At 37.4% G+C, this 15017-nt stretch overlaps 2 protein-coding genes across 2 annotated transcripts; one reads left to right on the top strand and one right to left on the bottom strand.

Annotated features, from left to right (window-relative positions):
• Window positions 1-362: 362 nt before the first annotated feature.
• Window positions 363-878, bottom strand: LOC108993904. The gene is made up of 2 exons (XM_018968959.1): window positions 868-878; window positions 363-774 (listed from the first exon to the last, which is right to left on the bottom strand). The coding sequence occupies exons 1-2, from the start codon at window positions 876-878 to the stop codon at window positions 363-365; spliced, it is 423 nt and encodes a 140-aa protein (XP_018824504.1).
• A 2237-nt stretch (window positions 879-3115) lies between these two features.
• Window positions 3116-4390, top strand: LOC108993905 (receptor-like protein 1). The gene has a single exon (XM_035690715.1). It carries the CDS (start codon window positions 3116-3118, stop codon window positions 4388-4390), a length of 1275 nt encoding a protein of 424 aa, XP_035546608.1.
• Window positions 4391-15017: the final 10627 nt, after the last annotated feature.

Here is a 15017-nt window from a genome sequence, read left to right as displayed (position 1 = left end):
CATTCCATGAAGTGCGTGTAATGATGCTAACTAACCATAGATTAAGTACACCACCTGCGATGTGCATTTCAAATAAAATTTGATAACTCGGTTCCATGTCTAATTAAAATAGGGAGAAGACAATACTTTTTTTTTTTTTGTAAACTGAAAATATAATTCCATTACTTCAAATCAAAACAGTACAAGGTTTCTCAAGCAAAGTGATTGACAAAACTCCGGAGGGCCCTCCTCTATCCATACTGATTCACTATCTAGATACATGCCTAGCTTTGCTGCAATATGAGCACCTTTATTTCCAGGTCTCTTAGTAAACATCAAGCTCCAATCTGCATGTCCCTTCATAAAGAATTGTATATCTTCAATCAACAGCCCTTGCCAGGAAGGTTGTTGTTATATCCATTGACACTATCCACTACTGCCTTTGCATCACCCTCGAGCACTACCTGGTATAAGCATAACTCTTGGCACAGCTTGATGCTTCTTAAAAGTGCATAGCATTCTGCAGAAAATGCAGAACAAACATGACTTTTTGGAGCAGAAACCACGGCTAGCACCTCTCCTCTGCTGCTCCTCACGACTATGCCAATACCCATCAACCTCTTCTCAGAATCAAAGGCAGCATCAAAGTTTAACTTATAAAAAGGATCTACTGGTGGCCTCCATTCTACTGCATTGATCTGTGGAAGTAGTCTGTCTGCAACATAAGTTAATCTCAACCGAGATTCATGAAAAACTTCAACATCAGTCAAAGCTGATTTAACTAAAGCAAGTGGACTATTAAAAATATTTTTAAAGACAAAACAATTCCTTCTAGCCTAGATCTTGTAAAGAATAATAGCCACTCGATCTAGCTGCACAACATCCAACCTGTTAACCATGTCCAACCATAACAGTCTGAAATCCTTATAAACAGAGCTCCATTTGTTTAGAGGACTCTCTCTCTCTCCCCAAACATCCATAGCAGCAGAACAATTCCAGAGAACATGAATAACATTCAATAATTCAAATAGGTCCTAGAACCTCATATTGAGTACTCATCAGTCAAGGTCTTCTCAAGTTTATCATTTTTGCTTGAAATAATTCAATATATAATGCATATAAATTTTAAAGTCTTTGGCCTTAATTTCTAAGTCATCGGTCAATGTTGAGGTGTCTATATAAACTCTTTAAGAACAACATCGCTTAGACACCTAAACGTGAAATGGAGTTTGGAATATTTGGGTGGTGGCTCATTTTGGCGGCCTTGTTTCAATTATCTTCTATTCATGGTTGTTTGAGGGAGGAAAGAGAAGCTCTCTTGCGACTCAAAGCTTCTAGGAACAACTCATATACAAGTATCTTGACAAACGATTCGGAAGGGAGAAATTGCTGCAATTGGGAAGGTGTTGTGTGCGACAACACTACAGGGCGTGTAATCGAGCTTCATCTTGGCAATGTCTTCAATTTCATTACCTTAAATGCCTCTCTATTTATTTCCTTTCAAGAGCTTAAGCACCTCGATCTGCGGTGGAATGACATATTTGAATGGGCTCCAAATGTAGGTATGTTTATATCATAACAAAGTAATATTATTTTTTGATTTATGCAATAGAAATCGGTTTATAATTGTATAAATTGTAGGTTTTGAAAGATTATCCAGATTGAGCAAGCTAGAGGTGCTTGACCTCACTGGGAATGACTTCAATGAAAGCTTCCTTTTATCCCTTGGTCAGATCTTATTGCTCAAGAAACTATATTTGAAATTGAACCAGCTCTCCAGGGTTCGACCATTCAATATCCCAATCTTAGGTAATTAGTCTCCAAGGTTAGATCCACTAATATACATCATTTTAATAATACGGAACACATTTTAATAATTTTCATGTACATGAAAATTGTTTCTCATATCTGAAACACTCCTTGCCGTTTTAGAGTTGGGAAGACTAAAGAACCTACAGGAGTTGTATTTGGATTATAGCTCTATTGACAAAAGCTTCCTCAGTAAAGTTGGAGTTATGACTTCCCTTAATGTATTGACAATACAAGGTTGTCGACTCAATGGAAGTTTGCCCACTGACCAAGGTAAAAGACCTTATTTTCACAAAATATTCCTTAGCAAAAACCTCTTAATGGTAGAAATTAATTATTATTCATTTCATTTTGCAGGCTTGTGTGAGCATATGAATCTATGAGAGTTAGATCTCAGCTATAATGATTTTGAAGGGATACTGCCTTCATGTTTGGCAAACATGACACAACTTCAAATATTTGATATCTCTTCAAATCGCTTTAATGGAGGCATTAATCTCTCCCCTCTACCTAGTTTGAAGTCACTTGAGTACCTTGATTTATCACATAACTACTTCAACCCAATCACATTCTCCTCATTTTTTAATCTCTCAAAGGTTGAGGTCATATTTAGTGATGGCAACAACCTGGTTGATGAAACTCTGTCTCAAAGATGGATTCCGAGCTTCCAATTAAAGGCTTTCAGTTGTTCAAGCTACTTTTCTACCAAGTCTAGTAGAATAATTACTAGATTCCTTCATTACCAGTTTGACATGCAACTAATACATCTCCCTCACAACAATTTGACAGGATAGTTTCCCACATGGTTGCTAGAAAAGAATACAAGTTTGGGGGTTCTTAGTTTGGGAAATAACTTGTTAACAGGAACTTTACAACTACCCAATCATTATATTCCCAACCTTTTGGCTTTAGATATTTCATCTAATCATATACAAGGTCCAATTCCAACTAACTTTGGTTTAGTTTTTCCAAATCTACAAGTTTTAAATATTTCTAAAAATGACTTTGAATGTGTTATTCCTTCTTCATTTGGTAATGTGGCCTCCGTAGTTGTTTTAGACATGTCAAGCAATAATTTTTCAGGAACAATATTAGAAAATTTGACAAAGGTTGCCCCTCCTTATACTTCCTTCGATTGTCCAAAAATCATTTGAGTGGCCAATTATTTTCTGCCAATTTGAATCTAACAGCCCTACGAATTTTGTATTTGGACAACAACCATTTTTTCGGAGAGATCTCACATAGCATATCTAATCTAACGAACTTGGATGTAATTGATTTCAATAATAACAATTTGTTAGGGATGCTTCTAAGATGGATGGGGAACATGACGTCATTGATAGCAATTGATCTCGCAAAAAACCATCTTGAAGGTCCCATTCCAGTTGAGTTATGTAACTTGAAATTCCTTTCATTTTTTGATCTATCCCATAACAATTTGTCTGGCTCTATACCCTCTTGCTCCAACTGGTCTGAGATCAAACATGCTCATTTGAATAAAAATAGGCTAACCAGTCCCATTACCAGTGCATTCAAGGGTTACTCTTCTTTAGTCACTCTAAATCTTAGATATAACTACCTTACTGGCAACATTCCAAATTGGATCGGCAACCTTTCAAGTTTGAGCATTCTCCTCTTGAAAGCAAATTATTTGCAAGGGAAAATTCCAATTCAAATATGTCTTTTAGAACAACTAAGTTTGTTGGATCTTTCCAACAATAGTTTTTCTGGTCAAATACCTCATTGCTTGAGTAACATTACATTTGCGCCATCCGACAGAAAATCTAAAACAAGTCTTCCCGGTTCCAAGGTCATGGGTTTTGACATGTGGGCATTCTTGCGATCTGCATTGATAATGAGCGCAAAGAAATTGCCTACTTTCGAGGATGAATATTATATGTTTACATTGGTGGAAGTACTACAAGAAGTGGAGTTCTCAACAAAAAATAGAATTCTCACCTACCGAGGTGGCATTCTCGATTACATGTCTGGGATTGACCTCTCATGCAACAAATTAGAAGGAGAAATCCCACCCGAGCTTGGAGACTTGAGTAACATCCATGCATTGAACCTATCGTTCAACAATCTAACCGGATCAATTCCCACCCAATTCTCAAATCTTCAGCAAATTGAGAGTTTGGATCTATCCCATAATAACTTTGATGGTACTATTCCCCCTCAATTGATAGAGTTGAACTCTTTGGCCGTCTTCAAAGTTGCACACAAAAACGTTTGGGGAACAACACCAGAAAGAAAAGCTCAGTTCGGTACCTTTGATGAAAACAGTTACGAGGGAAATCCTCTCCTGTGTGGACCTCCCCTACATAAGGCTTGCACTAAAGCTCAATCACCATCTAACATTCCAACTGATGACAAAGGAGATGAAGCTTGTGGTTTTATGGACTTCGAAGTTTTCTACGTTAGCTTTGTAGTGTCTTACATGACAATGTTGTTGGGAATTGTTGCTTTTCTCTATATAAATCTGCACCGGCGACAGGCGTGGTTTAACTTCATTGAATTGTGCATCTCCACTTGCTACTATTTTGTTGTGATAACACTCGTAAGCTATCTAGCTTTACCATTGTGTAGCTTTGTGTTTTGATGTTTGCATTTTCATATGTCATCTATTTTTCTTTTCTTCAATCTCAAGCTTGAAGTTTAAGTAACATTTATGAGACTTGAAAGTTTGTCGTTGAATCATAAGTTTAGTAGTCAATTAGTGACCAATCAGGCAAGATGCTTGACCGATGGATATTCCTTTCCGAGTCAATCTTATGATTTCTTTCCTACCAGTGTCAGTTCAAAAAAGCTCAAGAAAATAAACTATTTCTTGTCCTTCTTGTCCAAGTATCAAAGCTCAACTTGGAGAAAACAATAAGCCCAACCTATGCAAAGAAGTAATAAAGTCAAACTTAAAAAAAATGTAAACATACTTATGTTGAGCGATAAATATTCCTTTTTGAGTCAATCTTATGATTTCCTTCTTGCCAATGTCAGTTCATAAAAGCTCAAGAAAACAATAAACCATTTCTTGTCCTTCATGTCCAAATATCAAAGCTCAACTTGGAGAAAACAATAAGCCCAACATATGCAAAGAATTAATAAAGTAAAACTTAAACAAAAATGTAAACATACAAATGCTGAGCTATAAGTCATAAAGAGGAATTAGTCAATACCAAAAGTGTACAACTGATGGTGACTATATTCCAACAATAATAAGATGTTGTTGATCTACTAAGATATTGTTAGAAATACAAGATCAAAGTGTACAGTAAAAGCGATATTATCTTGTTGGCAAATCGTAGATCTAGTGTGGTTGTTTCACGGATTCTTCGTCATAGTTGTTGTTCATCCGAAATTCTCTTGTATAGATATTGGAGTGTGCTACCTGGTAATACTAGAGCAACACTAACAAATTCCACAACCTGGATTCCTGGACTAGAGAGAATTCCTTTGTGAGAGAGATCATTTTCTATTTTGTTCCACACATATACTTCTCATCCAAAGAGAGGACGGGCTATATAAACAGCTCCTCTAAGTGTAACCCCCGACTGGCCATTGAGGGCTAACCATCAAGGCTCATGAAGTGGCTTAAGAGCCACTTCATAACCCCCAAGAGAAGGGAAATGTGTGCCCACTATGGGTGCCCCTTTATTACATCTCCTACTCCCACATAGTGGGCAAGACCCCAAGTTTGCATCTTTCAATATGTTCTCAATCTTGTTCATACTAGCAAATAGGTTGTGCGACCATCAAGTACAGCTGTAATAGAAAAATGGGAGCACTATATCAAGTCTCTCTAAAAGAAGACCAGTATAGCAACATCCCTAAAAGTGTCTAGTTATAGCCCGACTCATTTGGTCACATCAGACTAAGCATCCCTAATCCCCCTCAAGTCTGAATGACTTAGAGCAATGCTCAATCTCTATAAAACATGATGTACTCATAATTATGTTACAACTTTCAAGAAGCAACATAACTTGCCGGTAGTGAGTACGCACCATTATCGATGTGTTACCAAATAGTCTTCCCTTCGCCCTAATGTTATTTAGTTTCAATTCTGTCACTTTTCCAGCAATGTCTCTTTAGACCATATTATTCATGGCCATAGATAACATGCCAAGTAGCAGACACTAAAAAATCAACCTCGTGACATGGTCAAAAGTCTCCTAAGGGCATAAATAAACTAAGGTAATCAATTATGACCTATAGGACTCACAAGGTGAGAAAGTAGGGATTTATTCACTCACCTCTATTGTTTGTCGCAAAAACACATGTAGTATAAAATACATACCACAGTAGAGTTCTCTTTCCAAAGAAAGAATGTATATCTAATCTCAATTCACCGTACAAATCTTAATCTAGTCGTTATCTCAACGCCTAACTCAAATCCCTCCATTTGCTCGCTATCCAAAGTGCCAAAGAGGATATCGCATCTAGCTAAACCACAGGTTACATGGATTGTGAGTAACCATGCATGTTCCTTTTTAGTGTGATGGACCTCATCTTAGCTTCCACTACGGTGACATAACTTTTGTATCTTACAACTTATCCCTCTTTAATTAAGTACCAAGTGACACATTGTCTTTTCTTTGCTCGCTATCCTTTTGTAGCACCAACGGCGATCTTTCATGTGAGTGAATCGATCTCTGCTTTTCAACATACCTTTTTCACCATAACTCCCAAATCTATGGTGAATGTGTGTGCTTACACAAAAAAAAAAAATTACAATCACGCCACATGATCATAGAACACATTAGTGTCATGTGCACGACGAGCATAACCATGACAGAGAGAAATCACATGGTCAACTAAAAAATAATCAAACCACAACTCACAAGTGTTGTTTAATGACCATTTCTCTCAATGCGTAATCTCATTTGTAGTAATTTGTCAAAGCATGCTCCAACTAAGAGACTTGCTCCAACTAAGAGACTATGCTTTTATGTATAAAAGTTCTTTGCGCAAACATGAAGTCAGCGACTTATCGCGAATCTCATTTAAGGTCAAACTTACAATATAAACCTTAGATTATAGTCAGTAAGTCAAACTGCGATTATTAAGAATCTACAAGGTGACCATAAATGTCATTCAACAAACTTAATTTGAGACTTCAAGGTTTCATATATATATATATATATCTTATACTCAACAAAATCATGTGAGATAACCATCATTTATTTTTTATTAAGGGTAAAGCACTTGGGGCCTTTGCCCCCAAAGATAATCACAATAGTCTAGTCATTACTTTTAACGACAATCGCATCACAAACTCACTTTATCGAGTAAGCCATATTTACCCTGTAACAAAATATCAACCTCTATCTCCCATGAGCAAACCATAATGGAAACACCAAATAGTATAAGCAAAACTAGATTCTTTAGTATTTTTCATCGCATTAATTATCTATGGATATTGAACAAGAACTCATAGAAACTGTTTATCTTATACACAATCTCACAAGATGTGAAATCTTAGCTACTTTTCACAAATCCATGTTCATCACCTCATAGTATGGAAAACCTCTCACTAGGCTACAATTAATAATCTAAGACAATTAGATCGTCATATCTCTTAAGAGGACACTTTTCTAAGATTATCAACAGCATTCAAAGAACTCCATTTTATTCAATAGGTTGTTAATAAAATAAGACTAGGTACATTGGGTATCTTTGAATAGATGATTGGTTTAGGCTGCATGAAAACAGTACCAACAACATTCAACCAAAATAGTACAAGCAATAATCATGCGCTCAAAGTACTTTGTGCCTAAACATCACAAACTAACTGGCCATCTAATTCTTTTGACTCTTTCAAGAAAAGTCCCAATAAATGTGCGATCAATGGCTATCTAAAGGCAACTCAATTAGTGCCAAGAGATGGATATATACCCCTATCAAATCCACTTTTCCTTTGTCAATCAGATCAACAACCTCAAGTTGGATCGTATAAGTGAAGTGAATATAAGATTCTATGTTGGAGTTCCAACTATGTAAATTTAGTACCTTTAGCGAAGACATATTACAAATATTCTCTTCTAGTCTCTAAACGACGAGTGAATACTAATATATAGCTATCACACTATCTATGAGAATCTTTATATTCTATAACTTTTGAGAGTCATTATCACTAAAGGTACACCATTACTAGTTGGTGAATTACTCCCACTACTTTCAATGATCTTTATAAAAAAATTTGAAAATATTAATATTAAGGTAATGTGGAAGGAAACGTTATTTCCAAAAAATAAATGTTATAAAAATCTACAATATCCCACCCTCACCGAAAATAAGAGTGATTTCTTGATTCAACCAAAATTGATCAAGCTTAGATTCTTTAGGCTTTTAATAGAATTCATGTTTACATAAAACAATCACTCAACCTTTCTTAATAGCGAATGGACTCGATCTAAGGACGACAAGTCAGAATTAAGGTCACAACCCCATGTAACGACTACTTTGTGCCATAATTTATTTACAATTTGGTGTCATCTTCCAGCCTTTTCTGCTCAATACGATGTTTCCAATACGTTGGCTGTACATTTGCATCATTCAAATGTACACAATCAAACTAACATAAAAGCCTAGGAAAAAAATAATTAAATATTAAGCAAAGATGTTGCTAGGCTATTAGTCAAGCGTCAAAAGGTCCGAAGACCAATGAAGACCAAAACGTCCCTTTATAAGGAGGAGGTACATTATACATCCTAGGATTCCTGGTTATCATGTTTCACCCAATACGATTAATCGAAAATAGTTTTGTGCTTTCGGCGTAAGAAACTTTGCATCACTTTTTGTTCTCCCATTTTAATCAGTCAATAAAACAGCTTAATGGGAGACATTTGTAGTAAAAGAAGTATTATAACTTAATGGGAGACATTTATCGTAAAGCTAGTAAATTTATAAAATCACATAAAAGTCATAATCTTTCCAGATACAGAAGAAAACCTATTTGTATTTCCCATCATAATCTTTTCTGTTGCTGAAGCATCAAATGGATCATTGAACTTGATTTGATTCTTGGGCCTTGTCCTTGAAAAAGTATCTTTACCATACATCACAGAAACAAGGTCTCAAAACCTTTTTTATTATCAATTAAATCCTCCCGAGTGCTTCTATTTAGTGCAAAATATGAGGCCTTTTTGGTCTCTGAAATTAAAAAGGAGTCCATTGATAGATGAACTGACTAAAACACACCATATCTTACATTTAAATAAACACTATCTATTTATTTTAGCTGAAATAGAGAGATCGCTGTCTGCTTGAAAAGAAAAAACAGATGCTATTAAGAATGATGCAGGAGGAAGAGGAAGGTGTAGAAGCAAGGAAGAAGATGATGCAACTGACTCGTACACATGCAGACGGAATGCAAATAACAGAATGCATAGGCGCACAACAGAGACACACTGAGTGGTTGAAGGAAATGATTCCGTATTTCGATCTGTCATATACAGTGTCTATTTATAGTTACATAAAATTAGTAAATGAAATATTAACTAAAAAATGTGTATTTACAGCTCATCAAATAAATTAATTTCTTCATGACTCATCAATCTGGTGGTCTTGTATGTGTTTGACAATATTCTTCTTGTAACTTCAATAGCCCCCCGCAAGATGGAGAATAAATATTGAGGACTTCCATCTTGAGCAACAATCGATTGAATGTAGGAGAGTGTAATGGCTTGGTAAGCAAATCTGCTAACTGGAAGAAGGAGAAAACATGAGCAGTTTTTACTTGACCTTTGGAGATTTTATCACGAACTACATGGCAGTCAAGTTCGATGTGCTTCGTGCGTTCATGAAAGACAGGGTTTGCGGCAATATGCAGAGCAGTTTTATTGTCATAGTAGAGTGTAGATGGAGTGTCAATGGTGAGGTGCAAATAACTGAGTAAGTAGCGAATCCAAGTGAGTTCACCTACGACTACAGCCATTTCTCTATATTCCAATTCGGCGGAGGACCTGGAAATGGTGTTCTATTTTTTTTATTTCCATGAAACCAGAGAGGTCCCAATGAATACACAAAATTCGGTGGTTGACTGTCGCGTGTCTGGCCCAATTGGCATCAGCATATGCTACAAGTTCTATATTCGAACTAGCGAGAAGAAAAATACCTTGGCCTGGGGTTCCTTTAACGTATTTAAGAACTTTGATCACAGCATCATAATGCGGAACACTTGGATTTTCCATGAATTGACTTAGCAAGTTGACACTATAACTCAAATCCGGGTCATGTGTTGGTTAAATAAAGTAGTTTGCCAACTAATTTTCGATAGAGTGTAAGATCATGTAAAAGATTACCTTCATCTTTCCTGCGTTTGCTATTCGGCTCCATTGGCAATGGGGAGGGTTTTTCTGCAAGGATGCCTGTCTTCGAGAGTACATCCAGTGCATATTTGTGCTGGAAGATTTGAATCCCTGCTTTGGAACGTCCAATCTCCATTCCGAGAAACTAACGTAATGTACCCAATTGTTTGATGCGAAATTTAGTTTCCAAGAAGTGTATGACAACAAGGCTTGAGCTTGAATTTGAACTCATGAGAATGATATCATCAACGTACATGAGGAGGGTGGGAAATGAATTATCTGTGCATTTGGTAAATAAGTTGTAATCCGCCTTTGATTGGGTGAAGCCGAACTCAGCTAATGTGGAGGTCAACTTTGTATTCAATTGGTGAGAAGCTTGGCAAAGGCCATACAAGCTTTTCTGTAAACGGCAGACTTGTTTGGATTTGGATGCATAGTGACCAGGAGGTGGTCACATATAAATTTCCTCATCAAGATCACCATAGAGGAAGGCGTTGTTGACATCGAGTTGTCGAAGATCCCAACCTTTGATGGCAGCAATTGCTAGTAGACAACGAATTGAAACTAATTTAGCAACAGGGGAGAATGTATCGTGAAATTCAATACCTTCACGTTGGGTGAATCCCTTTGCAACTAGGTGAGCCTTAGCCCGCTCGATTATGCCGTTAGCTTGGAATTTGTACTTGTAAATCCACTTGCAGTCAATCGGTGTCTTGCTTGGAGGGAGATCAACGATGGTCCAGGTCTCATTGAGCTCAAGTGTAGTGAGCTCTTGGTTCATTGCCTCACGCCAAATGGGTTGTTGGATGGCTTGGCTATATGAGGTGGGCTCGAAATGAATGGAAACAGAGGTGGTAAAGGCACAAAATGAAGGTGAGAGGGAGGCATAAGATAAAACAGACGAGATGGGAAAAAGCACATTACCTGAGAGAGCATGTGATTCAGGATTCGTCATCATGGATGTCGAATGGTGTACAGTAGGTGTGGAGGCTTGTTGGCAATGATAGTCACGGAGGTAAGCAGGGGCTTTGCAAGTGCATTTTGTTCGGCATGATGGAGGGAATGTTGAGGTTGGATTATCTATTCTTTGGCTAGACATGACTGGAGTGGGAGGTAACGAGAGTGAATTGTTGGTGGGGTTGGATTCGTCAATGTGCGTACTGGGAAAGGAGGCCACGTTTTTGTTATTCCGAGTGGTGGGAAATGAGGCCACATTTTCGTTATGCTAGGTAGTGGGAGAGGAAGCCATGTTTTTATTATTCTGGGTAGTGGGAAAAGAGGCCACGTGTTCATTGTTATGAGTAGGTGAATTGACAAAATTGATAGGAATAAAAGGAGTGTCGGTGGAGGAAGCATTGGTGGGTGTTGATGAAATGGTTTCGGTGGGAAAAAGTGTTTGATTTTTTAGTGGAAAAGTTTCTTCATGGAAGACGACATCTCGAGAGATAAAAATTTGTTTGGTGGTGAGGTCAAGCAATTTATATCCTTTGACACCGTATGGGTATCAAAGGAAGAGACATTTTTTTGCGAGAGGGTCAAATTTAGTTCGAGAATGTGATAGGGTAGAGGCAAAGCACAAGCACCCAAAACCTTTAAGGTGTGAGTAAGAAGGCTTGGTTTGATAGATGACTTCAAATGGGGTTTTATTATGAAGGATTGGTGTTGGTGTTCTATTGATTAGGTAGACCGCGGTTGTGATAAAATCAGACCAATATTGTAAGGGTAAACCGGATTGAAATTTGAGTGCACATGCCACATTGAGGATGTGTTGGTGCTTGCGTTCGGCAAGAGCGTTTTGTAACGCCCCGACCCCGAGGGTCCGGAGAGTTAACTCATAAACCTGACAATCAGCTCTAACAAGGCTAGAGTACTCCCAAAATCAATAATATATCCATTTTCTCAAAACTCAAATCGAACGTAAATACTTCAATTAAACACATCAAATAGTTCATTTATCCAATATTCAATCCAAATAACCCAAATATAATCAACTCTTCTTCTTGTCTCAAATAACAACTAAAAATAATAAAAACATTAACATAAATCTCCATAAACCGTCTAAATCCATTGAAGCAACTTAAGAAAATAATTAGTCTCTAACACCAACACTAGTAACATGAGATATCCAACCACAAATCAGTGCTAATCTTCTCCATAGACTCTAATACTGATCCTCAGCTGAACCATCGATGTCATCTGAAATATTATGAAGATTAACGGGGTGAGTTATCAACAACTCAGCAAGCAAGGAGCATATACCAGCATGTAAACATGAGCATTTATAACATTTGATAAGCCGAACAAAACATTTACTTTCAGAATGCAGAAACAAAACTTTTACAAAACATTAGAGCGAAGTTTTCAGAAAATAAACTTATTCCAAAAAGAACTTCCGTTGGCATTTCTAAACTGAAACATTATAATCTTATCTCATCTCTTAGCATCACATCAGGACATTACCATGTTTAACCCCCGTGGTAGGGTTATAAACCACCATTATACCCGTGGCTGGGCCATATTCCATGTTTCACCCCCGTGGTAGGGTTATAAACCACCATTATACCCGTGGCTGGGCCATTTTCCATGTTTCACCCCCGTGGTAGGGTTATAAACCACCATTATACCCGTGGCTGGGCCATTTTCCATGTTTCACCCCCGTGGTAGGGTTATAAACCACCATTATACCCGTGGCTGGGCCTTAACAGAAACAGAACGGATTTCATCGAAAATCCGGTTACAATCATATACAGAATCAGAACATCATGCCAAGATTCTCAGATGATACATCATATCAAAACAAAACACTGAAAAGCTTCAGATCATTTCACATGTTCGAGATAAACATAAACAAAATATTCTCATTTGTTCATAACAAAACTTCCAGATTTTCATATTCGCTCTTTTACATAGTTCAGAAATAAAGTACACAAAACTAGCTCATGTCTACACCAGTCATGACAGAAAAACACTTTCCCTTATATAGAATTTATGCATATGCAGAATAAACATTTGAGGTTGTTTTCAGATCATCTCTTTCAAAAATAAACACATTTATTCTCAAAGTCAACCTCCTTTCATTTATTTTATGCAAAACTAGTATATAAACCCCGCTTACCTGACTTCTTCGAATTATCAACACCTTGAGCCGGAACTCTAAAAGTAACACCACCTAAACAAAAGAACATATATCCAACATTTAATAACCAATCTAGTAGCCTGCTATTTAATGAATAAAAATCAAACAGTCCCTTCACAGCTCCATAACTATCTAACAATTAAATCCGAACAACTCTCTTCAACCCATTCGCAATTGAAACCCAAAACATCCACACCTTCTAATAATACCAACCGACTATAATCATTTCCAAAATCAACCACAGCAACTCTAATAATTAAAACATAATCCAATCCAAACTTCGCTTCCAAACTTCGAATAAAACCATTTCAGTGCACGCATCAATACTCTACTCATTCAACAATTCAAAACTTGTAGAAAAATTCAATACCACTAGTTCCAAAAGACCCGTCATTTCACACCAAAAAGTCTCAAGTAATACTTCAAAAACCGACTCACAAAACACCCAAAATTATACTCCACCTCCATAATTCCAATACACTTCACTGTTTCAGCAATTAAAACAACAACTAAAAAAAATAAACGCTCAAAAATTCATCTACTGAAATTACTAATGGTCTGCGCATAGAGGAAGAAAAATAAGTCTAAGTGTGATGCACGGTCAACCAACCAGTGCATGCGTGAAACAGACAAACGAAGGAAAGGGAAAAAAAATTAGTTACCGAAAGGAAAATAAATTCAAGCGCCCAGACTTGATGCCCACGGACTACTTTGAAGAACTAAAGAAAACCGAGACCCACGGAGATGGAAATATCCAGTAACTGCAGACCGAAAATGCAGAACGAAGGAAATCAGCGGAAGGAGAAGAAAACAGTGAGAACCCGATTGAGAAGTCTGCAAAGAAATGAGTAAAAACCGAACCTTGAGTGTGAAAGGAGATGATAAGCAACCGCTGGAGTCGTGGGTTGGTGCGCACGGGTGAGAGAGATCCGGAAATGCAGAGCAGAGGGGAAGGCAACGCGAAGAAGAAAAACAGTGCAAGGGAATTAATCCCTTCACCCAAGCGACGCCGTTCGGTCTCATTAAAACTACTCAAGAGCTGGGCTTCTCCAACGGGCTGGGCCTCACCAACGGCCTGGGCCTCCTAAGCCCGGTTATTACAGTTTTGTTGAGGTGTGGCAACACATGTTAATTGGTGGATGACGCCTTTGGAATTGTAGAAATGTGGCATGTAAAATTCGGCGCCATTACTGGATCGAAGAATTTTAATATGGCTGTTGAATTGTGTCTTAGTGATGGCAAAATAATTGATTAGAGAGGTTCGAGCTTCAGCTTTGTTTTTAAGAATGTAAATCCAAGTGCATCTTGTGAATTTATCGACAATAGTGAGAAAATATTTTACACCATTGTAAGCTTGTGTTGAGTTAGGCCCCCTAATGTCAACCGAAACAATATCAAATGGTCTGGTGGCTTTGGATTCTGATTCGGGAAAAGAAATTTTGTGTTGTTTTGCTAGTGGACAAACAACATAGGGAAGTTGAGAATGATCTGAGCATTTAAAATTAAGATTAACATCATGTAGGATATGCTTAGTCATGGAACTATGTCCAAGCCTATAATGCCATAACATAAACTGAGTAAATTTTGAAGTAGAGGTATGATTGACAGATACTGAAGGAAATAAAATGTGAAAAAAAGATTGCAAGCGCGAAGGCTCTGGTCTGGACAATATCAGGTGATACGAGCCGTTACACACCGTCCCCACTCCAATCGTCTTCCAAGATGAAAAGCCCTGAATATAGCAAGAATTGGAGAAACAATTAGACACCAATTAGAATGTTCTGTTA

Source organism: Juglans regia, chromosome 6 (genome assembly GCF_001411555.2).
Source record: "Juglans regia cultivar Chandler chromosome 6, Walnut 2.0, whole genome shotgun sequence".
In the NCBI taxonomy this organism is placed as follows: Eukaryota; Viridiplantae; Streptophyta; class Magnoliopsida; order Fagales; family Juglandaceae; genus Juglans; species Juglans regia.
Note: the sequence above shows the minus strand (reverse complement) of the source record. Positions and strands in the feature narration are given on the sequence as shown.

What these genes read in the sequence shown, in the direction of transcription:
- LOC108993905 (XM_035690715.1), top strand. Translation starts at nt 3,116, where the DNA reads ATGACGTCATTGATAGCAATTGATCTCGCAAAAAACCATCTTGAAGGT.